The following is a 27,276-nucleotide window of genomic DNA, read 5'->3' on the forward strand; positions in this document are numbered from 1 at the left end:
AGCAATGGCAGGCCAGGGAAGTGTCCTGGGGCTGGGGCAATTTTGGAGGTGAAGGTTTAGGTGGAATGTGGGGTCAAAGGACAGCACGTCTGAGCTGGGAGACAATAGCAAGCCACCTGACACAGCTCTGTCCCCACCATCCACCTCCCCATCCTCTTTCTAACACATAAGACACGTCCAGGAAGGACTGAAGGAGAAGGGCTCAAGCCTTTCTTGACATGAATGTTCAGCTGCGATGCTCTTGAGAGGCCTTATGAACCTCCAACAGTGCATGAGATGCTCCTGGTTCTTCTGAAGCCCAGGCTTCAAAGGGTATTTTCCAGCCTGCCAGGGCTATCTGGGGCAGGCAAACAGGCTACAACAGACTGATTTTCTCTTGGTTGTGTTTTGGGATCCCCATCAGACTGATTTTCTCTTGGTTGTGTTTTGGGATCCCCATGCCTGACTCCAATGTTCAGAGGCCAAAGAAAAGGGTTCCCAAAACGTATGGAGCAGGGATTCGCCAAAGCCGTCCTGTCTGACCTCCACGGAGCACAAAGCCTGGAGCAGCCTCCCGAGCCCTTCCCCTGTGGGTCCAGCACCCAGCTGAAGATGGGGTGTGATAAAAGTGTCCCAGGGGAGAGCCAGCCACCCCGCAGCCCTGCAGAAACGCTGCCATGTGTTGGTGTGTGCCCTGCCGCGCTCGGGCTGCCAGCCCCAGCTGTCGCCCTGCCTTTGTCTGCACCGGGAGTCGGAGTCTTCCCCGCAGCAGGGATTTATAGCCTGTGCACAGCCACCTCTTAACCCCGCTCTGTGATGCTGAGCGGGCAGAAAACAGCCCGCCTCGCTGCCAGGCCCCCACCTCTCCGAATTCACCTTCGTCTTCTGCCCCCCAGTCCTTTCGAGACGCAAGGCCAGCTCGGTGGCAAAAGCAATTGCTCCCTGCTGCGTGGGGGGAGTGGCTCCTGTCTTGCTGTTGTCCACCGTGCCCATCTTCCTGATGGCTGATGACAGGCCTATTAAGAGATATAAGGGAGATGCCAGGGGTTGTTCACACCCCCTCAGCAATATAAAGCCAGTGAGAGTCTGTCTGGAGAAGGACTCAGCTGCGTGAGGGTGGCCGTTGCAGCTGGATTAATCAAACCCACCATTAGCACTTTCCTGGGGCACACAGGTCCCCTGCCGGCCCCGAGCACAGGCCTCCAGCCGGCACGTCCCCCTGATTGAGCTGCAAATGCTCCAGCTCTTTAGTTTGCTCTGCCTCAGATCGATGAGAGCAGGCGGCTCCAATCAATTCCACTTTACCACTTGCTATCGGGTTCAGATCCGCGCTTTCCCAGCTGGTCCCGCTTCCTTTGTTCGTTCGGGGGAGGAATTCAGGCATCTTATCCCACCTGGACACTGCCGTGCCCTTGCAGGGTCAAGTCCCCTGGTAGGGGCAAATAATACCCTGCGGAGGCAGATGTTCCCCCCTGCCCTCCCCACCGGCGGACCACAGTGAAGGGGCTGAATTTGTGCTATGGCTGGAGCCCTGCAAGCATCAGCCTGGCTGAGCAGAGCGTGAAACTGGGTGGTCGTGAGATTTGCATGATATAATATAGCTGTTGCCACCAAGCCAGCATGTGTCACGAGGTTTCCCTGCCGCGAGCCTGGTTTTTCTGGGGAAATACCAGAGGCAGCTGCAGAGACCCGCCACGGCTTGGCTCCCCTGTCCCCACGGCCACTGAGAGCGGCTTCAGCTCTCCAGGGCTTGAGCCCACGCGGAACGATTTTACAGGAAAAAAAAAAAAAAAAAAACCAACCAAAAACCGCCAAAGAGTTTACATAGTGGCTGTTTGGAAATTTCCCTCAAACCCATACCTGGCATTTGTCGCTGAAAGAGGCGTTTCTCACGCTCTGGGTGTCAGTCCTAAGTGGTTATTTTTCCCTTGTCTCTGTCACCCAGCGCTCTAGCTGGCTCCTTCCCAGGGTGCTGAGCCTGGATCTGTGGAAATGAAGTTCCCCACGGCTCTCTCCACACCTCGTCAAGTGTTAATGAAATAACGGATCGTGCCAGAGCACGGCTGTGACGCTCAGGGTCGTGGAGGTGCTCAGGGCTGTCAGCGCAGGGAGCAGAGGCAGAAGAGGCTCGGCGCGACCGAGGCAGCAACTGGCGTGTCTGGCTCTGAGCTGGCAGATGTCTGTCAGCGAGTCGTCGCCTCTCCTTTTGGTCAATTAGCGTGGTTTCAGTTATGTTACCAACAGCACGGTGATTTCATTTGACAGGAAGGTTGGGGAGCTGCAAAAAGCGTCTACACGAATTTGCTCTGTTTGGTGAATGCATGTGCTTTGGGCATATCCCACATGTCTGGAGAGTGCCCGAGTGGCCTCAACGCGCTCACGGAGCTCGGATCTGCATCACGTGTGCCAGTGTTGGTGCAGAAATGTCCTCCTTTGTGATGCTTGGGAGGAGCAATGTGTCCCATCACACATGGGACTTGGTGTGGGCCCATGTTTTCTGTGTCCCTACTTGCTTTCCCCCAACTTACTGCTCGCCACCCCTGTGCACCCGTGGGGGTAGGCTGGGGTGAGGGGCTGCACAGCATCTTGTGCAGAGCATCCCTCCCGTGTCAGCCTCCTCCCCGCCTCCCCAGGGCACCCGGCAGCGAGCTGGGGTCGGTGGGCACGGCTGCTCCGTGACATTTCCTTCCAGCCTGATGGGAGCCGAAGATGCTGGGAGGGCTGGAGCCCCTCTGCTGTGAGGAGAGGCTGAGAGAGCTGGGGGGGTTCAGCCTGAAGAAGACAAGGCTCCGGGGAGACCTTCCAGCCCCTTCCAGTCCCTAAAGGGGCTCCAGGGAAGCCGGGGAGGGACTCTGGATCAGGGAGGGGAGCCATGGGACGAGGGGGAACGGTTTTACACTGCAAGAGGGGAGATTTAGATGAGATAGTGTGAAGAAATTGTTTGCTGTGAGGGTGGTGAGCCCCTGGCCCATGTTGGCCAGAGAAGCTGTGGGTGCCCCATCCCTGGAGGTGTTCAAGGGCAGGTTGGATGGGGCTTGGAGCAATGTGGTGTGGTGGGAGGTGTCCCTGCCCAGGGCAGAGTGTGGCATTGGATGGACTTTAAGGTCCCCTCCAACCTGAACCGTTCTATGATTCTGTGTCTGCAAGGGATGAATGAAGCTTGCAGGTTCCTAAGTGCTACGGAGCAACCGGAGGGGGATGTGCTTGGGCTGCTGGAAGAGGGATGCTTCCAGCCTGGGAATGGCTTGCCAAGCGAAAGCATGCTGCCTGCACGATGTGTCTGGGAGCGGTGTCTCTCCCCCTGCCCGTGGGCAGCTGCTGTGGGGAGAGTGGCCCATCTCACCCATGCCCCATCTTTGATGGTCTCCCGGTGCCAATGTGTAGCCACACTTCCCCGGCCTCTAAGTATTTGCAAGGCTCCTCGTGCCAGTCTTTGTATTTAGCGGCGCTCGCTGGATTTCTTTATGTGGATTTGTCTGGTCTTGTTCCTAAATCACGTACATCTGCAGCGGCTCGTGGCCGGGAGGGATGCCGCACGCCGCGTCACCTCCTCGTGTTCATCCCTCATGTCCCAGTCTGTCCCCCCCCTCACCCAGCCCCGCAGATCCCTGCCCTGCCTGCGACCCCAGATGTCTCTTTTCTGTGGCAGAGCCCTCGTCCCTCACCCAGCCCACGGGCAGAAACCTTTGATCATCCTCTTGCCCTTCTCTGCGCATTTTCCAGCTTTGCTGTATCCTCGGGATGGGGGGACCAGGACCCGCCACAGGCCGGGACTGACGAGGGAGCAGCAGCACCTCTGATGTCACCTCCGCCTTCTCCTAACCCTTCCCATTGGTTTTAGTGGAGCAGTTTTGCAGTTTTGACCTCTGCTGAGTGCTGAGGGGACGTTTTCAGGGACTGTCAGAGCTGCCGGTCTCAGAGCCCATCACTTCAGACGTGACGCCGGGCTCGGTTTCCCCATCTGTGTCACTTCCCTGACACTGGCTTTTGTCTCATTTCACTGCCAAGCGGCTCAGCCTCTGGAAGTCCTCCTGCAATTCTTAGCGTTCACCCGTGGCACCCAGAATAACCCAATGCTATTAGCAGATTTTGTCACTTCTCTACTGACCTCGGCTCATCACAGGATCTGCCGGTGGAAATGCAGGTGACCTCTCTGGGCTGGGTCACCCTCAGGTGCCTGCTGGGGGTTTCCAAGAAAGCCACTAGCTTTGGAAAAAAGAAATTGGCTTTGAGAGAGCTGTGTCGACTCTTTCCCAATATGTCATATTTATCCATCTGCTCCCTAACGATGCCAGTTTCCTACTCCTTATGCCAATTTTTGTTCATTTGCAGAGAACAGATGTGTCATTTATCAGTCTGGGGCTCCCTGGCTGCCTCCTGGGAAGCATTTTTGGTGTCACAGTTGCCGCCTTCTAGTCCTCACATCCCCTGCTGTACCCAGGCCTCAGGGGGTTGGGGTGTCACCCAGCAGAGGTGACACCCTCCGGTCCCTGTTTGCGCTGCACAACAGGGCTTAAGAAGGGTGGTCCCGAGGAGGGAAGGGGCTGGAGTCGCCACAGACATTTCTAAGCTTCCAGGGATGGCTTTTATTTGAAGCTGCAGAAGAAGGACATGGAGACTGAAGGGGCTGCAGGCTTCCCTGCCAGCCAGGGGAGACGCTGGCCTTGGGCAGCAGCCGACCCAGTGCCTGACTCAAGTGACACGTTGGCAAGTGTCAAATGCTAAATTCAGCCCCCACATCACCTGTGGGTGAATCATCTTCCACCACCTCCTCCGGAGCGTGCAGGAGCAGAGACCTTCTCCTCTGAGTCACCAAAAGCTGCTGCCTGGGGGACGCTGGGCTGTGTCCACAGCGCCCGGGGTTAAACTGCAGGGGAAGGTTTGCGACGTGGCCTGAGTCCTCCTAGATCCAGGGAAGGTCCCCTGTCCCACTCTTGTCCTGGCTGCCAGAGGGGGCTCCTGACCCCGCTGTGGGCGAGCAGGAGGAGTGCTCAGGGCAGGAGAAGCAGCTCTTCCCCAAGGAGGAGGGATGAGGGCTGAGGACGCGCACAGCTCTCTGCAGGGCTGGCGGCAGCCCGGAAGACGTTGCCTGGCTTTTTCTTCCTGGTGCGTGCTCCGACCTGCCTGGGAAGTGTTTACCCAGGCGAGCAGCTACTGCTGCCTTGGGAGAGAGGAAGGGCAGTGCTGTGAGCCCCAGCCCAGAGACCGCAGAGAAGGGCTCCCAGGCCCTGCAGAGATGGAGGAGAGGGTGGGAGCAGAGCTCTTGGTGCAGAGGTCCAGCCCCGGCTCCTTGCGGGCCACTGCAGATAGCCTCCTCTCTCCCCTGTTCCCATGGTCCATAAGAGTGAGCCACAAATCTCTTCTGTGCCGCCATGGGTTGTTCCTCTCCCTGCTGAGGACTGTGTGTGCAGGGGCTCCACCGCCATCCATCCCTCCTTCCCGGGGGGCTCCGTGGGCAGCAGGCAGCCCCCAGACCGCACATCCCGCCGGGGGTCTCCCCGCTGTGCCTGACAGAGAGTGCAGCCCAAACGTGGAGTCTGGCACATGAGTGGCACCGCGTGTGCTCCCTGATCCTCTGCCGTCTGCCAGTCCCGCCCCACGTCCCCCCGCCAGTCCCTATGCCGGCCATGCTGGGTGACAGCCATCTGTCACGGCGATCCGCCGGGCAGCGGTGACACGCGGGCGGAGTGGCATCGCGGCCACAGTTGTGGCATCGGGGCCAGTCTCTGCGGCGCAGGCATCAAACTGGGTGCCAACGTGCATCAGATAGGAGGGATGTAAACAGTTGGGGATCAGAGCAACACCAGCTGCTGCGTGAGACGCAGATGGAGCTCGGCTTTGGCAGTGTGAATGCAGAAATCTGTTGCCGCTCCTTCACACTGCTGTGAGTGGAGGGATGTCGCTAGTATCTCGTCATGACTGCAGAAAAAAATATGAGCAGCCTGTGCCTGTGCTGAGCCGTGCAGGGGGGTAAGGAGCTTGTTTGGTCTCCTTCTGGGCTCCCCTTCAAAGCTCCCCAAGTACAAAGGTGTCTCCCGAGGGGGGCTGCCACCCCAGCTACGTTCTCCTCACCCTGCTGCCCTATGTTGGGTGCTTTGGCCCAGGGGAGGTTCAGATCTGAGGGCTGAGGTGGGTCCAGGGACTTCTTGATGCCCCTCCAGGCTCTGCTGAAGCCTCAGGGGAGAAGGGGATGCCCCATGGGGCATGGATCAGAGAAGGGGGTTGTGCTGGGCCAGGTAACCACCTGCCAAAAGACTACAAGGGAATTTGGAAGAGAAAGAGGCCCAGCAAATGGGGAGGGGGTGCGGGGGTCCCAGGTGGGGTCAGACTGCAGGCCCTCTTCCACCCCCAGCACGGCCCCAGTGGGGCTGCCTCTCCACGGCCGGAGTGATGGTGGGAGGGAGGTGACCTCCCGGGAGGGAGGTGACAGGGCAGGATGGGAGGGAAGGACCTCTGCAATTCCTCTGGTGTGGCAGTATTTGTGAAAAAACCCACCACCACAAGCTAGATCCCTCCTCGGTCGCCTCTCGGGGGACGCTGAGCGTGTGTTTTCCAGGCCTGAGGGTTTAACAAGAGCCCTCTCCGACAGCTGCTGCCGAACATCCTCCTCGGTTACTGACAGAGGGTGGAAGTACTCACAATCTCATCTGCCATCAGCCCTGCATCCTGCTTCCTTCCAAATGCTGGGCAGACACAGATTTATTGAGAACCTCTGTCTTTTCTGCAATTTTAATAACAATCTCATCATCCCCATCTGCCGAGATTGAGGTCTGCTGCTAGACCTCAAACACCGCCTTGTATTCACTCTGCTCCTGACAGACACTTTTTCTCCTCCTGATGCCTTTTCTGTCTTGCGTTCCTTATGCTCTGAAATTTCCAGACGTGGGTGCTGGGTGCCATGGCTGTCTTCTCCCTAGGGAGGAAGCTCCCTCGATGGACCCGGGAGGATCTGGCTGGGTTTCTTGGGCAGGAGTGTGTGGTGTGTTTGTACCCAATAAATCAGCAAATCCGGGGCTCGGTGGGCTCACTGGGCACGCGTTTGGTGTGTGCTGTGCCGTGCTGGCACAGGAGGCTCAGCTCCTCAGCAGCCCCGTCTCCTCCTGTGCAGGGGTGGGAAGGAATGGGGTCCCCAGGAGAAGCTTGTCTCTCCAGGTGTCCTCTCCTCCCTGCTGTGGGCACCCTGACGGCCACATCCAAATGGCTGTTGCCATAGTAGGGTGGGAGCCCAGCTCATGGCGTGGGGATGGGCAGGGCCATACCGTGTCATCTCTCTCCCCTCACTGCACCCCTCTGCACGGCCTCACGTGTTCGGAGCATCCGACCCTGGTCCCCTTCCCTTTCGGGCACGGCTGACCACAGCCTTTGGGGGATTCAGCCTGCGAGCAGGGCCAGGAGCGGGTTTGGGTGAATGGCGTGCGATTAGGAATCGCTTCCAGGGGTTCGTGGGTCTGGAAACCGGGTTGTGCAGAGTGGCTGTGGGAGGAACAGCCGGCCCTGGGCGGTGGGTGAGCTGGTGATGGGGGGTGGGGGTGTGTGCAGGGGTAACGACCGGACCGCTGCGATGGCCTCGGCTGCCACGCTCCCAAAGCCGCTTGCCTGCTCTGACCCCTCACCGGCAAACCCCGGGGGTGTCCCCCAGCCCGCGCCCCGGGGCTGTGCCCGCCGCCCTGCGCACCGGCCCGGGCTCAGCCTCTCCCCCAGCACCTTCCCGGCCCTGGCTCCGCTCCCGCCCCGCCTGGCGGGTGTCCCTGCTGCCGGCCCCGTGTTTCCGTGACCCCCTGGTGCCATCGGCTCCGCGGGCCCCGCACGGGGCTGGTTCCGCGGACACCTCCCTAGGCACCGAGGGGCCCTTTTCGTTATCGGCCCCCCCGCTGCCACCGCCGGCACCTCTCCTCCGCTCCTGGGGCCGGGCGATGCTCCGGGGGGGCGGCCGGGGCAGGATCGTCCTCGCGGGCTCCGCAGCGAGAGGGCCTGGGGGGCGGCGGGCAGCCCGGGGGGGCCGTTCCCGCCCGGGGTCGGGGCGGGACGCGGGGCCGCTGGGAGGGAGCGGAGCGCCGGGGGGGGGCGGCCCGCAGGCCGGGCGCGGCGGAAGGCGGGGGCCGGGCGGCGGGGCGGGCCCCGGGGGAGGCGGGCCGTGCCGGGCCGTGCCGTGCCGGGCGGCGGAGGGGCCGTGCCGTGCCGTGCCGGGGGGAGCGAGTCCGGGGAAGTGGGGTGCGGGGGGGGAAGCCCCGCTCGGAGCAGGCGGCGCGGCGGCTCCGGCAGGTGGCACTGGCCGCCTCCCCCGGCCGCCTCCCCCGCTCCCCCCCCGGCCCGGGCTCCGCCGCCGCGCTCAGTCCGCCGGCGCCGATGCTGCTGAGCGGAGCGGCGGCCGGCTCGGAGCGCGGCGGCGGCGGCGGCGGTGCGGGGGCCGGGGCCGGGGCCGGCGGGGCCCCGCAGTGCGTGGGCAGCATGGCCCGCTGGCTCCGCGAGCACCTGGGCTTCCGCAGCGCCAAGCCCGCTCCCCCCGCACCGCCCAAGCCCGACTACCGCGCCGGGCCGCCGCCGCAGCCGCCCCCGCCGCCCGGGGGCGCCGCCGAGCCGCTGGCCGCCGCCCAGCCCGACATCGTGGCGGCCTACCGGCTGCAGAAGGAGCGCGACTTCGAGGACCCCTACAGCGGGGCGCCGCCGCCCGCCGCCCCCGACGGGCCCCGCTACGTCTCGCCCAAGCACCGGCTCATCAAGGTGGAGGCGGTGGAGAAGGTGCCCGCCAGTCCCCCGCCGCCGCCGCCGCCGCCGCTGGCACCCGCCGCCCCCAGCTCGCCCCCGGCCGGCCCCGAGCCGCCCGACGAGCCGCCGCAGGAGGTGAGTGTCCCCGGGGAGCCCCGCCGCGGGGGGGGAGGCGCGCCGGGTGGCCCCGCCGGGCCATCGGGAGCCGGGCCGGGACGCGCGGGGCAGGGGGAGGCCGGGGGTCGAGAGTCCGCTGCGGGAGCCAGGGGCCGGCTCGGTGCGGGGTCCCGCTTGGCGTCCCCCGGCAGCAGCTGCGAGGGCGGCCCCGGCTCCTCCGCCAGCAGCCAGGTACAATCAGCCAGGTACAACCAGCCAGGTACAGTCCCCAGCAGGAAGCGTCACTCTCCCAGGTGCAAGAGCGTGGGACCTGCCGGCCACCTTCCCCCCCTCCCCGCTTGCCATTTCTTTGTAGCCAAGTGCTCGGTGCTCCACGGAGGTGAAGACCTTCCAGCCTTCACCAGGCCCTGCGCGGCACGGGACCAGCTCCGAGGCTGGGAGGCCCTGGGCCTCCTTCCAGCCCGTGCTGGGTGGCACAGAGCCCCCCTTGCCCACTTGCCAGGGCCTGCCAGTGCCAGCGGTGGCCCATGGGCCCCCCCGAGCCGCCGAGCTGCTTTGTCAGGGAGCCTCAGCGCCTCTTTGTCTGATGCCTCCCAGCTGCCTTCTCGGGGGCTGAGAGCGGAGCCCGGCACTGCCTGTGCCACCGAGGAGGCGAGAAACATCAGGAGCAGGAGCCGGGGAGAAGCTCCCTGTGGGGAGACGTGCTCTGGGCGGCACAGGGACCCGGTAGAGGAATAAACCCACCGGGGCTGCGGCCGTCGGTGTCGGGCCTCTTGGCAGAGAGGCTGATGCGGGGACTGCGCAAATAAAGGCAGGAGGGGTAATTAGTGCCCGCCAGCGCTGCCGCCTGCAAGCCGGGGCTTGTCAGGTGAACTCGACGGGGCTGCAGATCTGGCTGGCGGAGGGGAACGGTGGATACGATGATCCCATCCCTGGTCCTGGCGTCGCCAGGCGGCGTGAGGAAACGAGCGCCGGGCAAAACCCGCTCGGGAGGATTTTAAGCAGAATGAAAGACTTGTCGCTGGTGGGTCCTGGGAAGTTGCTCGCACTGACTAATCGCTGCCAGGAGGTTTCCAGAGGGGCCCGACAGAAACCCCGTTTTGAGCCGTGATCCTGTAAACTGGCCACTGTGGGCAGCAGAGGAGGAGGGCGCTGGCAGCAGGGACCGGAGGTGCCATTGCGGTGATGCGGTTTGCTGAAGCAGGCTGGATGGTTTCTCCTCCGGAACGCTCAGTGTGGGATCGGAGGGACCAGGAGCGGGTGGTGATCGCAGGAAGGACTTGGGCTTGTGATGTGCAAAGGGCTGAGCAGGAACTGCGGAAAGCCAACAGGTACAGCCGGGGCTGCGCGGGCATCCGAGGGCTGGGGAGAAGCCGGCATGTTTAGAGCAAAGGCAAAAGCTGGGATACCTTTGGGGAAACCCTGCTAAGAGCACTAGGCTGAAGAAGACCCTTCATCTTATCCAAGATAGATGGTGATTAGATTATCTACTGCGTGCCTCTGTGGGGAGGAGGTCTCTAATTCCTCAGGGCTCCGGTACGTGATGGACACGGGCAGAGCTCCGGAGGCTGGGTGAAGCTGGAGATAAGGTGGGAGTATTTGATGATCCATGCAACTGTCCATTAAAACAGTTTCCCTGGAGGAGCCGGGGAGCATCCACTGTGTGGAGCATCTCTGTTGGGCTTGAGTGCCCTTTGCAGCTCCCATCTGCTGGCCCTGACGTTGGGCTGAGTGGTGGGAGGGTTCCCTGGGTGCTGCAAGGTCACAGTGGCTCTCTCTGAAGGTGGTCCAGGAGGATGGAGGTGCCTGCCAGGGCTTTGCTTCTGCTCGTGACTCCCGGTCTTGGAGACAATGTCAAGGTGTCCTGGAGCAGGGACGGCAAGCCAGGGCCAGGCTGGAGCCTCTGCTGAGCTCTTTCAAGCAAGATGATGGTTGTGGCAGGGGGTTCAGTGCTCCCACGCTTGAGGAAGAGTCGGTGGGCACTGTTCCCTACCTGCTGCGGGGGCTGGGGCTCCAGAAAGCCCATGGGTGTGGGGCCTCGAGTTGTGGTGATGCTGAAGATGAAGGGAGAAGTACAGTTTTAGGTACAGGCAGGGCTGCTGGAGCAGAGAGGCTTTTTGCTAACGATTGACAGAGGAAAAACACTCTAATAAAACGTGTAGCCCTTCCGAGTGGGAATGACGAGAGTGGGCAGAAGTGGAAGGAGCAGCCACCAGTTCCTGGTCATGTGGTTTGGCCGAGGCTGTGCGCTTTGTGGTACGGGTGCTGCGTTGAGGCTGGGGGACCCACCGCCTGCCCTGGCAGCCCTGTGCCCGCTGTGGCTGTCCTGCCCCTTCTGGAGAATCGAAGATGGGGCAGGAACATCTTGGCAACGGCATCCCTCTTGCCTGGGCCACACAGGGGTGCTGCGCGATTCTTTGCCGTCGTCAAGTGAGTTGTTGCGTCTCTGTGCCTTGCACGAGATCCACAGCATCTTGGGATGTGCTTAGGGTGAGCTCTGTGGCAGCTCCTGCTCCGTTACGAATGCTTGCTGGACGTGGCGGGGACCAGCGTAGGTCCTGCTCCCTTTTGCTTGCTCTGGGCAGCGGACAACAGACTAGCCCTCTTCGGCTCACCTGAGCGAGGTGGGTACACTGGAGATGTCTGGGTTAGGTGCTAGGAACCATGCCACCAGCATGTGGTGGGGAGCGAAGCGGTGAGGGACCTCCCTGCGCGGGGACAGATGCGCCCAGGGCACGGCGTGCTTGGGGACGGGGTTGGAGATGCGCCTGGGGACATCTTTGCCTCATGCCCGCCGGGACAGGTTGCTGGCGGCTTTGCTGGGAGCGCAGGGTCAGCGCTGCGGGCTGTGGGATCGGCTGGCCAGGAAGCTCCTGGGCGTGTGTCTTTCCTGCCAGAGCCTCCCTGCCGTGAGTCACCCTGTGCCCTGCCGCGTGTCCGCCCGCGCTCCCTCCTCCCCTGCCACCCGCACAGCCCCGGGCTCCCCCCGCCAGCCCAGCCGCCCCCGCCCCGGGCTGCCGAGCGGACCCCTCTTGGAAGGCCAGCTCTCCAGTTGCTTTTGGTTTTGGCGTCTGCGTCCACCAAAAGCCAAGCTGCAAGATGTGTAAAACTGGGGAGATTTTGCACCTGACGGAGAGGAGGGACTGAGTTTGGTTATAACTTAGAGCGGCTCCAGCGTGAGACTCAGCAATCTGCTGGGGGGACCTCAAACATGCTTTATCTCCAGGGCAGGAAACTTGTTTGAAGGATCTTCCCAGGTGTCTTCTGGGGACCTCTCTATAGACTAGAGCGTTTTGTTGCAGCAAAAGGTGGTGGCAGGTAGGACGTTTGTAGGCAAGTTGGGGTGAAGAGCTCCAGCTCTGCCCTTGGATCTCGGTGTCTGAACTGTGATCTCTGTTGGAGAGCTGCCATCTGTGGCCTTTCCTGGGGGACAGCATAAAAGCCGTTTTACTGTGAGGACCCAGTGATGATCTGGCCCTTCACCGTAATTTTCTTTTGGTTTTCTTTTTTTCTTACGGTTGGCATAAGTAGTAGAGCGCGAGCAGCCTCGGCACTGCAGCAGGGGTCTGGGTGTGCATTGCCACGGCAGGTAAACACGTGGCAAACACTCGTGTGCCCAAAGAGGACGTGTGTCCAGGTGGTGCCCAACTGCTCTGCACCGTGAGCTGTCCTGGGACGGTGCCTTCGCGCGTCAGGCGTGCGCTTTGCACCCCAATTATTTCAAATCTCGCAAAGCCCGTGCTGTGTATGGGCAGGCGATGCCTCAGCATCTGAGCAGCGCAGGGCACTGGGATCGGCCGGGTGGTGAGCAGCTCCCTGGGGGACATGGGAGGTGAGCGAAGCATGGAAATGCCTGGCTTTTGATCAAACCAGGGTGGGGGGTGTCTGGGGCACCCCTGAGAGCTGCCCTGCCCGCGACGGTGGCCCCCCTCCTGCGCTGGGGCAGCGGCTGCATGCCCCGTGGGCTGCCGCAGGGAGCCCTGCGCTGTCCGTAAAGTCCGGCGCTCGGATGAGGAAATGTCAGAGATGCAGTTTCCCGGGCAACCTTAATTCGGCCCCATGTGCCAAGGGCGTCAGGATGCAGTCGGTCGTTGCATGGTCCCTGCTGCTTGCTCTCTAAGAGCCCTGCCCCGCTCCTGGCATGCTGGAGCTGCCATCCCCAGGGCTGAGGGCTCGGGTACCGTCCTCGCTTACTTGGTTGTGCATCCTGAGGTTGCAGTGCTCCTGGAGACAGGAGTCACCTTCCCAGCTTTTCTGTGGCTCTCCACTGGTAATATCGGACCATTTAAAACAAATGAATGGGTTTATGTTCTCAGCTTCCAGTGGCGGGGAGACTTCGCTCCTACGAAGAGGCATCCATGAGATCGTGGGGGAGTAAAGCCAGTGTGGCAAAACCCACCCAAACCTGGGGAGCTCGGGGACTTGAGCCCCTCATCTGAGCCGTTTGCTCTGGATCCGAGCTCAGCCCAGCAAACCACGTCTTGCCTGTATAGAGCCAGTCTAATTGCTGCTGTGTGCCTCTGCGCCCCCCCCCACCCTCACCCCCTACCTCCAGCAAGCAAAATACCCAGTTTTAGGGGTCTCAGCAGAGTCGTGTTTGGATTTTCCACCATCCTCTTCTTTCTAGACCTGGAGGCGCTGGAGTGGGGGCCACTCCATGAGCTTGCTGGAACTCGTGTGTCCCTCTCTGGGAAGCTGGACCCAAGCACCGAGAAAATATGGAGGAGGGGGCTTTCCTCCAGTTGGGAAGTGCGACCGCAGCATGCAGAGAAGCTTCTCAGCCACCGGGCTGCTGTGCTTGTCCCTGTCCTGTCTGAAGCTGCTCTGTGCTTACGGGGTGGGAGAGGGAGGGTCCAGGACGGGTGCCAACAGCAAGCCGGGCCTACGTCTGTCTGGCGAAATGCATCTAGGAAAAGGGGATTGTTGCAGGCTGGAACGCGGGCAGGTTGGACTTGGGAGAAACCAGCAGGCAAGCCCTTTCTGGGGGGGTCGGCAGAGCGCGTTTCGCAGCCGTGCAGCACGCCTGGGGCCGTGAGAGCATTGGGCACAGCGCTGCCCGTCAAGCCCGCCGGGACACCTGCCTGCCCGCTCCTGCCTCCCTTGGCACTAGCGTGGGTGCAGATGAGCTGTTGCCAGCGTGGGGCCCTGCTCTGCAGAAGTCCTTGCCACTGAGCAAAAGCCTCTTTGCAGCTTTCCAAGGTGTGGGTGCAGCCCACAGGGTCTCCCGTCTGGCTCCTGGAGGTGGTTGGCACCCATCTGCCCGCAGTGTTTCGTCGGCAGTAAGTGGGGAGCACCCACTGCCACAGGGGGAGCCCCCTTGGGGAGGAAAAGGCTGTTTGGAATCCAGAGGGGACAGGCTGAGAGAGCTGGGGGGGTTCAGCCTGGAGAAGAGAAGGCTCCGGGAAGACCTTCCAGTCCCTAAAGGGGCTCCAGGGAAGCTGGGGATGGACTCTGGATCAGGGAGGGGAGCCATGGGACGAGGGGGAACCATTTTAAACTGAAAGAGGGCAGATTTGACGTGATTAGATGAGATGTGAGGAAGAAATTGTTTGCTGTGAGGGTAGTGAGCCCCTGGGCCAGGCTGTCCAGAGACGCTGTGGGTGCCCCATCCCTGGAGGCGTTCAAGGGCAGGTTGGACGGGGCTTGGAGCAAGGTGGTGTGGTGGGAGGTGTCCCTGCCCAGGGCAGGGGGTTGAAACTAGGTGATCTTAAGGTCCCTTCCAACCCGAATCATTCTATGATTCTGTGATTCACTCCGCACAGTGGATTTCCCGTTTCTGCTGCTCATCTTCCCGCCCTGCAGGCATTGGGTCAGGTCCCAGGGACTGAGCAGCTGCCAGGGACACTGGTGACTTAGATTTCCCTGGGGGGTTTCGCCCCCCCCGTGGTGGCGAGTGAAGGGCTGCAGCCCCCTGGGCTCAGTGTTGCAACTCGGTGCCTGGCGGGGGCTGAGCGATGCTGTGTGTCCCTCAGATGATGGATGTGAGAGCAGATTTCCCGTCTTCCTGCTGCAAAACTGGCTGTTCCTCCAGCCCAGTCCCGGCTTGCTGGCACTGGGCCCTGCCTGCGGAGCCAGCGGGAGGTTCTGCTCTCTCCCTCTCGTCCGTCGGAGGCTGGTACCCCGAGCAACCATCTGTCCTGCCACTGCCTTGCCGAACGGGGAGAGCATCGGCTTGCTCCTGCGTTTGAACCCCCCCTTGCCCTCAGCCGGGGTGGCTGCAAGCCCCGCAGCTCATGGGGTTTGCCCTGGGGGTGATGCTCTGCCACTTGCTTGCACCCCACGACGGGGCGGGGGGGGACTGTTACTGGAGACCTGCTCTGGCTCCCCACTGCATCAGGGAGCCCAGAGCCAGGGTGTTTTTGGAGAAGGCAGAGAGCTGGGCCACGGGGAACCGTGTTCCTCCCGGTGCTCGGAGGGGTGCGAAGGCTCGGGGCCGCACGGAGGTGTTTACAGCTCCAGTTCCTGTTCCCTTTTCCTGCTGGGTTTTGCTGCTCAAGGCTATTGTCGGGCCGTTTTGCACAGGAAGGAGGGAGGAGTGTTTTGTTTTGAGCCGATTAGGGGAGCCGGGGAGGAATGCGTGAGCGGCCCTGGTCCCCACAGCTGGCCAGGAGCAGGGACAGCGTGGTGGGGAGGACTGAGCTGGCACCGGGCGGGTTTAGGCAGCTACCGCACCGTTCCCGGGCCCTTTGGTCCTTGCAGTAGGAGCTCTGCGCAGCCGGTGTTGTGCTGGCAAAACCCATCTCTCCGGATGGTCCAGCCTGCGGTTGGCAGCCCGGTGGGTGAGCAGACCCTGTCAAAGGTGCTTGGGTGCACCAGGACCCTGCTGGAAATGTCGCCTGGCCCCATTTCGGGAGCAGATTTCAGGCCAGAGGTGAGATGTACAGCTCCGGGCTTGGCGGGGGCTGTGGCACCGTGCGATGGGGTGCTCTGGGAAGCCGCTGAGGCGCTGGAGCAGGCGTGTGACTCCAGCGCTGGAGGGAACCAGGCTCTGGGACATGCCCCATATCCTACTGCAGGATTGCCTCCTTTTTGCTGGTAAGGGCAAACCTTGGGCTTTTTGAGCCATCCCTGACACGCAGCATTTGGGAGGCTCCTGCTCCTGCTTCCCGGTGACTCCCGATGGCATGGAGGAGCCCCGTCTTGTGTTACCTGGGATGTGGGTGGGGATGCTGCAGGGGCCTGGGAGGAGCAGAGGGTAAGCCATAATCTGGTTTTAGCCCTTTTGTTAAGAAATGTCTTCAAACAAGCCTGCAGGAGCCCTGGAAAATAACCAGTGAGTTCCCAGTCCTGGCAGTGCCAGCTGACACCCCTCTGCTGGGATCTGTGCCCCTTCTCCGCCTCGGAAATGTGGCTGCCTTCAGGGAGAGCATCAGGCTGGAGAGTTGGGCGGAGAGAAACCTTATGGAATTCAACAAGGGCAAGTGTAGGGTGCTGCGCCTGGGGAGGAATAACCCCATGCACCAGGACAGATTGGGGCTGACCTGCTGGAGAGCAGCTCCGTGGAAAGAGACCCGGGAGTCCTGGTGGGTGACAGGATGACCATGAGCCAGCAATGTGCCCTTGTGGCCAAGAAGGGCAACGGCATCCTGGGGGGCATCAAGAAGAGTGTGGCCAGCAGGTGGAGGGAGGTCATCCTCCCCCTCTGCTCTGCCCTGGGGAGGCCAGAGCTGGAGCACTGGGTCTAGTTCTGGGCTCCCCGGTTCAAGAAGGACAGGGAACTGCTGGAGAGGGGACTGCAAAGGGCCACCAAGATGATGAGGGGACTAGAACACCTCTTGTATGAAGAAAGGCTGAGGAACTTGGGTCTCTTCAGTCTGGAAAAAAGATGACTGAGGGGGGATCTTATCAATACTTATAAATACTTAAAGGGTGGGTGTCAGGAGGATGGGGCCAGGATCTTCTCAGTGGTGCCCAGTGACAGGACAAGAGGTAACGGGCACAAACTTCAGCATAGGAAGTTCCACCTAAACATGAGGAGGAACTTCTTTCCTGTGAGGGTGTCAGAGCCCTGGCACAGGCTGCCCAGAGAGGTGGTGGAGTCTCCGTCTCTGGAGACATTCCAAACCCGCCTGGATGTGTTCTTGTGTAACCTGTTGTAGGTGACCCTGCTCTGGCAGGGGATTGGACTGGATGATCTCCTGAGGTCCCTTCCGACCCCACCGTTCTGTGATTCCATGCCATGGAGGGGGCAGCTCTGCAGTCAGCCCCACGCCATGGTGGGGGCCTTGCCGGGGTGTCCATGTGGGCACTGGCAGCACTGAGCCCGTGGTAAGGGAGGAGGCCAGGCCGCCTTCTGCTCTGCCTGGCTCCGTCCCAGCTTTTGGGACAAAGGCTGGAGCATTTCCACGGCTGAGCGCCGGTGCCTGGGAAGCCTCCGGCTGCCAGCACCTGCTCTGCGGGGCTGCCATGGTGTGGGTCTGGGGTCCCGCCTGCTACTAGCAGAGCTCCTGGTGGGGCTTCAAGGGGCTTCAGCTGGTCCCTGATGCCCCCCAAGAAAGGCAGGGAGTACGCTAACCCTTCTCCTACCCTTCCTCTCTTCCAGCTGGCTGTCCTGGAGGACTATGCAGATCCCTTTGATGCAGCGCAGGTGGCTGGTAGCCAGGCAGGGCTGGAGAAGGTGACAGAGAACGACGGATACATGGAACCGTATGAAGCCCAGAAGATGATGGCTGGTAAGGCGGAAGGCTCCGTGCAAAGGCCGCTCTTTGTGCCTTGGGTCCCTGCTGTGTGAATCTGGTGGCCGCTGAGCTCTGTTCCTTGCATCCCGTGATAGCACCGGGTCCTCCAGACGAGGCAAACCCGGGCAGTGGCTGTAGTGGTGCACAGCCACTTTGCAGGCAAATTTTCATGGCTTTCGCCGTCTGTGATGGGCTGGTGGTAGCCACAGCACTCGCCAAGGCCACCTGAGCGGTAAAGGCACCTTGATATCTCTGCCTGCGGCGCCATCTGTCCCCTGGGACCATGGTGCCTGCCCGCCAGGCTGAGCCAGGAGAGACCTGACATTCCGTGCGTCTGGCATAAAACTAAGATGGATGTGGGAGCTATTTAATTCGGTTAGGGCCGGGCCAGAGTGTGCCATTGTCTGCCGCAGCAGCGGGGTCCCTGGTGGGCTTGCTGATGGCTGGGAGGCAGGAGGAGGATGGCTGGGATGCCTCCCGAAGGCATCGCTCTCACTGCTGCGGTGCACGCGGGGTCGCCATGCCGGCTTGCGCGTTCCAGGCTCTGGCTCTGCTTCGCAGTCCTGGGGTTTTTCTGGAGCGAGTGGTTTCTGGAAAGCTCACACGGTTTTTTGGAGGAGGCCGTTGCATTTCTTGGAAATATTAGAAAGTGGTGAAGAGGCTGCTTGGGTTTGCAGGAGAGACTTTTGTTTTGCTGGAGGGAAGGGCATTTTGTTAAACCAGCCATGCTGGGCATCCAGGGAAGAAACTCAGTCTTGCTGCCCCTTGGGAATCAGGCTCTGGGATGCTCTGTCTCCATGGACCCCATTTTGCAGGGCTACCACGGTGTTGAACCGTGGGAAGAGAAGGCGTCCTGGTGCTGGGAGCTGCCCAGGGCCCGGCTGCCCAGCAGCTCCCTAACTTCTGGCAGGTGCTTGCTGGAGGTTTAAGGGGTCTCCTCCATCCCTGCTTCTCCCTACCCCACATCACCCTTGGGTGAAATTGAGCCTTTTCATCGAGCAGGGCTTTGGGGACCGTGGCTGGGCTGCGTTGGGCAAAAAGCTCACGGTCTTTTCCCTCTTCTCCTGCTAGAGATCCGCCAGAAGGGCTTACGGGAGGCTCCCGCCCGGCCGCTGCACCTCTACGACACTCCCTACGAGCCCGTGCTGGGAGGGCTGGACGTGGATGGCGACCGCCTGGCGTGCCCCAGGCCCAGGGAGTCCCGGCTGCCCGAGGACGACGAGCGGCCGCCAGAGGAATACGACCAGCCCTGGGAGTGGAAGAAGGAGCGGATCTCCAAAGCCTTTGCAGGTGAGTGATGTGAGCAGTCATAAAGGATGAATAGCAGGTGTAAAGCGACCGACGCTGCGTTGTGTTTTGCAAAGAGGGGGAGGTGGCTCTTTGGGATTCCTTCATCTGTTGGGGTCGTAGTGCTGGCCTCTGCGTTTCCCTGGCTCGGGGAGCGCTCGTGCACTTGCAGGGACCGTTCCTCTTCAGCAGGGAGCCAGGCTGGGTGGAGAGGTGGACAGAGCCACCCTGGCAGCCTGTCCGGTGCCCCTCTCTCCTTGCCTCTATCCCCCTCTAACTCATCGCGGCCTCCGGTGCACATTGACCCCCTCCACCCCTGAACTGCAGTTGTCGGGGCTCAAGCAGATCCCTCCTTCCTCAGGGCAGGGCGAGAGCCGGGTGCTCGCCCGGGAGCCTTCGGCCAGGCAATGGTCCAGCCCCCTGACCTATTTATCTGTGCTGCGGGATCGATTGTGTTTGTGTTTGGTAATGAGGAAATCCATGCTGTGCATTAGTGCTGGCTCCTCCGTCGGCGCTGGCTAATTGCCACGCTCTTATCTAGGATGCATTTTAATCGCAGCAGCGTGCGTCTGCACTGGAGCTGGCGGCCGTCAGTGCTGTGCCGGGATGCCAGCAGAGAGGGGGGTGTGAGGGTTTGGGCTTTGGAGCGCTTCACCTTGTGGGTTTGGGCTCCACGAGCTGGAGATGTGTGTGCTGGGCTCGACGCCGTGACGTCTACTGGTGCCTGGGGTCGCACTCGTGCCACTGGGACTCGGCTGGGTACGGGGCTGGTGCCGGTGGCCACACCATGCTGAGGGTTCGGCTTGTCGGGCTCCGTCACAAGGTGCGGTGTGCTGCCAGGCAGCGTTTGTGCTGAGGTGTCTGTGCTCCGGATCCCGGCGGATGAGCCGCCTTGCTTGGTGTCCCTGGGAGAAAGGGGCGCCGTCGCGGGTCCAGCTCGCGTGTGGATGCAGGTGGCCACCCTGGGCTTGCTCCAAGCCCTCAGGGGGTCAGGTTGCCGTGCCCTGGGCCACATGAGGACCTGCCGCCTGCTTTCTCCCAGAGCCAGAGAGCAGGTCCTGCTGTGGTTCGCAGGGCGTTTCTCCTCTCCTGCAACGCCGGGTTCTCTCTGCTGGCCCTTTCTGCCTTTGGGGGGCCCGCGAGACCCCTGCTGATGGGCAGCGGGTACCAGCACAAGGCAGCAGCCTGCTGGCACCTGGCAGGGGAACGTGGAAGTGCCCGGGGCAAGACGGATCCATGGGCAGGACAGATGGGGGTGCTCAGCCAAGGTCCCCTGGACGGATGTGCATGTGGGGCAGGGGTGATCGCAGGCTGCCCCCCACCACAGAGAGGGTTGGCTGGGAAAGCTGATGGAGGAGCAGGGTCTCTCCATCAGGAACATGCCCCACATCAGGCCTGTCTCTGCTCGGTGCTGGGGAGGGGATGAGATGGCCGAGCTGGTGCAGGGCTCCCAGGAGTGTAGTCCTCAGGTCTTTCCCCCCACAACTGCTCTCCTTCTCTGTGGGCTTGGTGTTGCTGACGGTTTTTTCTAAGCCCTTTCTTTCTTTCTTTCTCTTTCTCTCTCTCTTTCCCACCCCCCTACCCCACCCCATCCAGTTGAAATCAAGGTCATTAAAGACCTGCCATGGCCACCGCCGGTGGGACAGCTCGACAGCCGTGAAAGCCCCCCGGACAGTGAGGCCGGTGCCTCCGTCCCTCCACAGCACGGCCAGCCCAGCTACGAAGACGCCAACGGTGGGTCTCGCGTGACAGCGGGGTGCCTGGGGGGGCTGCGGCCGGTGCTCACCGTGACCCTGCCTTGCTGCCCCACTGGCACCCAGATGCTGCGGCACCTCGGAGCTTGCCCGGACCCCGCGGGCGCTGCCAGACACCCACCCTCCTCCTCCTCCGCCTTTCCCCCGCTCCTCCTGGCTCGCGCCCATGTCCTGTGCCGGACACCAGGCGTTTGTCCTTGCCTCTTTGCATCTTCTGCAGCTCCACACTGCTCCTGTGCACGCGGCAGCCAGGCTGCACCAGGGGATTGTTCGGTGGCAGAGTTATTACCTTCTCTTTTGTTCTCTCCTCTTTGCCTCCAAATTCCCCAGGTTTGATGGCTGTTTTTATGGTGTTCTCGACAACTGCTCTGAGCATTCAGCTGATGTTTTCTTGTGGCTCTTAATACCCAGGTCCCTCTCAGGTGTGGTAGCAGCTAATTCAGACCCTGCTGCTGAAGTTGGAGTTGGTTTTTTCCACCTGTGCCTCGCTTTGTCATTTAGCGCTGCTCCGTTGCCTCTGCTGTTTTATTACCTTGCTGCTCAGTGGCAGGAGGTCCCCCTGGGTTCTTCGCTCTCGTATTTGCTATCCTGAACAGCGAAATCTCCCAGGCACGCTTTGTCATCTCAGGTTTGCCTTGTTGTGAAGCTCTTTTTGTGTGTGCCGAGCGGCAGAGCCCCCATGTAAATCCCCCTTGGGCTCTGCTGGCGGTCTCGCTTATGAAAGCCAAATATTGCTGCTTCTCTTTTAACCCGTTATTAACATTTGAAGGACCTTGCTCTTAACGCTGCGGTGGGTTAGGGTTTTGCCAAGAGCATGAGTTGGGGGGAGGTTCATTGAAAGCTACACAGGCTTTCGGGGTTGGGCCGCCGCTCTTGAGGAGGATGGGGACGGATCCGCGAGACGTGACTCTTTCTCTGCCAACCGGTGTCGTGCCCCCGTGCGTCGCTGACGCTGCTCCTGGTGGACGCCGCGACGTGCCAGCTGCAGATGCCCGATTTCCTTATCTGCAGTCACCCAGGTCCCTGCAGAGCCTCCTAAAGAAAGAACGGCAGGGTGGCTCCGGCTGCCTCCTGGGTGGGTTTGATCGTGCAGCTGGTTTTGCTGCCCCTCGAAGCGACAACCCGGAGCCTCGGGGTCTGCCCCAAAACGGCTGGGATGCTGCGGGTGAGATCTGTCCCCAGGAAGAAAGGTCTTGGCAGGGGGAAACTTCCTGATCCTCTTCCTATGAGGAATGCAGGTGTCAAGAAAAATGAATTTCTTTGCTGTGCAGCCTTTTCTCTTCCCCCATCATTTATTATCTCCGCAGTCGCTCTGACATGCATCCTGCTCCTGATGAACACATCAGTTTGTCATTTTTCCTGGTTTTAGCAACACAGAGTCTCTTTTTTTCCCCTGACTTGCTTTGTTGTATTAAGTTCATCTTGCCAGAGTTTTGTCTTATTTTCCACTTCCCCTGTCTGGGGGTGACTGGAACTCCTTGAAGGATGTCTCCTTACTCCTAGGGGCTTGTTTTTAATATCCTGTTTAATCATGCACATGCCTCTGCCTCTCTCCGACAGGTGCAATGCGTTTCTTCTGAGCCTCTAACAGCATGACTTTGTGCCGCCAGCAAACACCTCGGTGTTTTGATTGTCTGGCTTTTTAATGATCGCCCTAATTTTTTTTTTTTTTTTTTTTTTTAAGGCGATGAGTTGAAATGGAAGCCTGGGTGTTACGTACGAGGGCGAGCCTGGCCGGTGCAAAGCTGCAGAGGCAGGGCTTGTCGAGCCTTAGCATCGGGCATCTCCTTCCCGCGCTCCTTCTCGGGGCGGGGGGGGGTTAAGCCGCGCTAAGCTGCAGAGGGTTTTGGCTGGGCTTCCTTCTGGCTGCCTTCCTCTCTCCTGGGTGCCGGGGGAGGGGCTGGAGACCCGCTCACCCATGCGGGGCGGCCAGACAAGGTGTCCCTCAAAACAGCTGCCGTAGAGGATTCCCTGCTAGGGAGAAAAATGTCCCTCTCTGGGTATTTCTTGCCTCAGCGTCACCCTGCTTTTGGCTGCAGCAGTGGGGGAGCGTGGCAGCGGGAGGCTGCCCGGCTCGGGACATCCCACCCCTCCTGGGACCCGGTCTTGGCCACCTCCAGGGCAACCGTGCCTCCGCCGCATCAGCCCCCGGCAGCCTCGCCTCCCGGCAGCTCTGCCCGATCGATAAGTAATTTGCGCGAGGGGGGCTAGTGTTTCAGGGCAGCAATAACGAACTCTCTGGAGGAGGGAGAAACAATATTGTTAACGCTGAAATCATCCCGCACGGAAATAACAGTCGGCGGGAGGCCGGGTCCCCGGGGCACGGAGGGGGTTGATCCCCTGCTGCTCGCCGGGCGGCACGCAGCGGGCGCCGCGCTCCGATGGTGTGGTGGTGTGCAGGGACCGTGGCTGGGCTGGTGCCGGGCAGGAGCTGCCTCGGGGGCTCCTCGCAGGGAATTATTTTTTTTTCCACCCCGGGAGGTTTACTTGTGCCAGCAGAAATGTGTCCATGCTGACTGACTGCTCCCTTCAGCTCCATCTATTTTTCTAAATTTATTAATTTAATTTTTATTTTTATTTTTTCCAAGACTGGAGAGCCTCTCCTTACTGCTTCTCACTTAACTCTGTGCCGCGACCTCTGAACCTCTGGTTGCGTTAGCAAAACCTCTCGGAGCTTTTTGAAACCCCCCTGGAGAATTATTTCCAGGGGCTTGGGAGCAGCGAGGACCCCGGCCCTGGCGTGGTGGGGACCCGACCTCGTCTGTCCTGGGGCACCGCAGTGAGCAGCACCCCAGGATGCTTAGGGCAGGAGGAGGGGGCAGCGCCAGGGGACCCAGCATGGTGTGATGCGGCTGTGGCTCCCTGCGCAGCGGGGTAAAGCCGAGGGCCCAGCCTGCCCCTGCCACCGGCTGCAAGGCATGTCTGTCCCGCAGGTCCGTCGGAGGGGCTGGGGTACGGCCGCACCTCGCCCTGCAGGGAGGAGAAGGCCAGGGCTGCCCTCAGGCATGGCTCCAGCAGCCTCAAGAGCACGAAGACACTGATGGCCGAGCCTGGCCCCTTCCTTGGGGAGAGGATTGACCCTGCCCTGCCCTTGGAGAGCCAGTGGTGAGTCCCGCTGCCCCCGCATCCCCGTGCCCGCACCACAAGGAGCCCTGGGGCAGAGCTGCTCCTTCCCTTTTTCTCTGGCCCCCCGTTTCTGCCTGCTTGTCCCCACCACCCGTCTCGCAGTGGCGGTGTCCCCGCGTGCCCTCTGCACCCCCCGCGCTGCCCGGCGGAAGCCCTGCACCTTGTCCCCCCAGCCCCAGCCGTGCCACCTGTGTCCCTCTCCCCGAAGGTGGCTGCTGTCCCCAGGGAGGTGTGGGGGGCGCTGGCATTGCTGCTGCCTCGAGGCAGGGGTCCCCCCCGCCGGGGGTGTCCACTCTCCGCCTGGCACAGCCGGTCCTTCTCCCCCCTCCAGCTGGTACCATGGGGCCATCAGCCGGACGGACGCCGAGACGCTGCTGAGGCTGTGCAAGGAGGCCAGCTACTTGGTGCGCAACAGCGAGACCAGCAAGAACGACTTCTCCCTCTCCTTGAAGTGAGTGAGGCCGGCAGGGGCTGGGGGGTGGCTGCGCCTGCAGCAGTGCCGCGGGTGACCCCTCGCGAGCGGGCGCCCCATGCGGACGTGTGCCCCTGCCTGTGGGGTGACTCTTGAGAAGATCCTGGGGTGGTCAGAAATGGCTGGAACGTGAGGTCCGTGCTTCCCTGCGGTGTGGCACAGGCTTCTGGTTTGGTGTCTGGCAAAAGCATCACTCGGGGAGGCTCGGAGGTGCGGAGGCTCAGAGATGCGGAGGCACACCGCTCCTCCCTTGGCAGCGCTAGTCATCCCTCAGATGGATAAAATGATGTGCCTCGTTGCTCACTTGAATGTGTCTGGTTACAGCTTCCAGCTCTGGCTTCTTGTTTCGCCCCCCCCCCCCCCTTTTTTTTTTTTGTAGCTTAGTTTCATCATGATCCAGTTGTTGATGGAAACGTGGGTACCCATCCCAGCCTCCCCAGCCCATGTAACGGTAGAAGCCCTTGCTCAGCCGTGCTGTAGAGAGGGCTGCTTTGGTTTCCCAGTGGGGAAACCTCATCCCCACAGCACAGCTTGGTTTCTGCTTGGGGTTTTTTTTGGGGGGATCTTTGCACCGTCCCCAAGTTTTCCAGATTCCCTTAGTGACAAAACTGCACAAAGCATCATCGCGCATGTCCTGCCGGGGAGAAGCTGCCCATAGCTCCTCATCCGGCTCTTTCGGGACTCTTGGGACAGCCTGAACCCACAAAATCGAAGCTGTTACTGTCCTGAAGGTGATGATGGATTAGCAAATACCTTCTTGCCCTCCTGCCGGGAAAGTACGTTAGCCCTGATCCTGGCAGATGTGAAAAAAGTATTTATTGAGCACTTCAGTCATCTGTGTCCAACAACGCACCAGATATCCCCGCGCTTTTCTCCATACACTCTAAGTTTCCCCAGTGCTCTCTGTACCTGCGTTGCTCCCGGGTGGTTTCAACCTCTCCCGTTTCTTTTCCAGGGACACAGTTGTGAATTAGATTGCTCCATCTCTCTCTCTGTTTTTTTTACACTTTTTTTTCTGGCTTGACCACCAAGCCAGGACAGATCTTTAGCTGGAAGTATTTCTTCCTGCTGCGCATGTAGCTTTTAGCTCAGACAGCAAGCCTTTCTGGAAAACCCCCTTCATTGCCTTTTTTTTTTTTTTTTTTTTTCTCAGAGTTTTTACTGATGGTTTAATTTTCTCTATATTTTTTCAAGCAGTAGCTGCTGCTGGTCAGTGAGCCGCATTCGAGGCTGCGAGAGGTCCTCTCAGCCGTCACCTCGTGGGTGGCATTAGCCAGCACGTGTGTCGGAAAGCCTGGGAGGTGGCGGTGGGGCTGCGGATGGGGCTTCTTCCCCTCGCCACCACGGGTGTCCCTTCCCATCACCTTGCTACAAGCCAGTCACCCATTTCTTTGCATTTTTTTTTTCCTTACTTGCCACCTGCCCTTAGCCTCGTAGCAAAAATGGCCTAATCCTCTTCTCAGACAGCATGTGGGGCTGGGACGTGGCCTTCAGCAGCATGCCACCTCCCCAGCGGAGGCTGCAGCCCATCCCGGAGCTGCTTGGGCATTGCCTGTCCTCCGTGCCTCTCTTGCAGAGCCCACAGCCTCGGGAGTGTGATTTTAACTCTGTTGCCTTTCTCTGTAGGGCCTTTTCAAGGAAAATCCCCTGGGATGCCTTTTATATAGCTGTAAGCTGGCTGTCTGCATCTCTCTTTTTTTTTTTTTTTTTCTTGAACTCTTTCTTTTTTTTTTTTTTTTTTTTTTTCCCTTGAAGAAGGAGGTGCAGCAGAGGAGATGGTCTGAAAGAGAGCTCTGATGCTGACCTAAAGCCCTTTTGTGCTGCTTTAAAGGAAAATACGCACAAGAGAGAGCAGCAGGAGTGGCTGTACCCATAGCGTGTCAGGTAGCCAGAAGGATTTAACCCTGCCGGGACAGCGTGGTCCAGGCTCGGCAGCCCCATGTTGCTTGTGGTGGGCAGAGTTGTAGTGTCATAGAATCACAGAATAGTTTGGGTTAGGAAGGAGCTTTAAAGGCCATCTAGTCCAACCCCCCTGACATGGGCAGGGACATCTTAGGTTAGATATTAGGAAGAAATTCTTTACTGCGAGGGTGGTGAGGCACTGGAACAGGTTGCCCAGGGAAGTTGTGGATGCCCCAACTTGTGGGTGAGGCTTTGAGCAACCTGGTTTAATGGGAGGCGTCCCTGCCCAGGGCAGGGGGGTTTGAACTAGGTTATTTTTAAGATCCTTTCTAACCCAGCCCATTCTATGATTCTGTTATCTTCAACTAGATCAGGTTGCTCAGAGCCCCATCCAGCCTGGCCTGGAATGTTTCCAGGGATGTTGTTGCCTCGAACGCTCTGTGAATGAGTCTGTCCCAGCTCACACATCCCTCAGAATGGCTGAGGCCATGCTGCAAAGGTTTGGGTCCTTCCTCATCCCCGTGAGGTGCTCAGCAGGAGCAACACCTGCCCCTTGTCCTGTCCCTGCTGCTGGCTGTGAGGCTGTCGGGTTTGCAGCCTGCTCCCTCAGCCATCTCTCTGGGGGTCTGATCTCTCCGTCATGTCCCTGAGCTTGTGTGACAAAGACCCGTGAAGTGATTTGGGCAAAACACAACCAGCAAAACACAACCAGCATCATCTCTCCCTGGACCCATGCGGCAGCTCTGGACCGGCACTGATGCTGCAGTGGGGTTATCCTGAGCATCCCTCCCCTGCCAGCACTGGGCAAGGGCCGGCTCCGGCTGCGGAGAGGGTGCAGCGCCGAGGGCAGCACCCCTGGGCACTGTGCGTGTTAGCGGTGGGACTGTGTGCTGTGTGTGTGCGTGTGCGCACGACAAACCCGTGCACCTTCCCGAGCTGCCATGCAGGGCGCAGCCCCCGCAGCTCTCCCCTGCGCCCCTGCCACACGGGATGCGGCCAGCTATCGCTTTTTCTCGGCCCCTGTCTGTCTTCTCCCCCGGGGCAGCCGGTTCCTTGCCTCTGGACGCTAAATGGATTGCAGACCCATTCTGCTAATGCTGCCGGGCTGTCCATTATGGGCACTGTCTCCAGCCGGGGGGATGGGACTGGCCTGTGCGGCGCTGGAAGCAGCTCGGCATTGCTGATGAGGTCCTGTCTGCTTTTAAGTCATCAATATTTTGCCGTAATGTGCATTCCAGACGCTGCAGACAGGCTG

The 27,276-nt window shown here is 60.6% G+C and overlaps 1 protein-coding gene across 3 annotated transcripts in view; it reads left to right on the plus strand.

The window, feature by feature from the left end:
- Nucleotides 1-8,093: 8,093 nt before the first annotated feature.
- SHF (Src homology 2 domain containing F) overlaps nt 8,094-27,276 on the plus strand; it is a 29,353-nt gene continuing 10,170 nt past the window's right edge. Inside the window, exons 1-6 of one of the 3 annotated variants that reach the window (XM_063345971.1) lie at nt 8,097-8,820; nt 17,345-17,474; nt 18,552-18,770; nt 20,364-20,501; nt 23,455-23,626; nt 23,979-24,098. In XM_063345971.1, coding sequence (XP_063202041.1) covers nt 8,326-8,820; nt 17,345-17,474; nt 18,552-18,770; nt 20,364-20,501; nt 23,455-23,626; nt 23,979-24,098 — 1,274 coding nt within the window. In that variant the 5' untranslated portion in view covers nt 8,097-8,325. Of the gene's footprint in view, nt 8,821-9,982; nt 10,134-17,344; nt 17,475-18,551; nt 18,771-20,363; nt 20,502-23,454; nt 23,627-23,978; nt 24,099-27,276 lie in introns of those variants that run through there. The other 2 variants (XM_063345974.1, XM_063345972.1) reach the window with 2 other exon arrangements.

This window comes from Chroicocephalus ridibundus, chromosome 9 (assembly GCF_963924245.1).
Source record: "Chroicocephalus ridibundus chromosome 9, bChrRid1.1, whole genome shotgun sequence".
Lineage (NCBI taxonomy): Eukaryota > Metazoa > Chordata > Aves > Charadriiformes > Laridae > Chroicocephalus > Chroicocephalus ridibundus.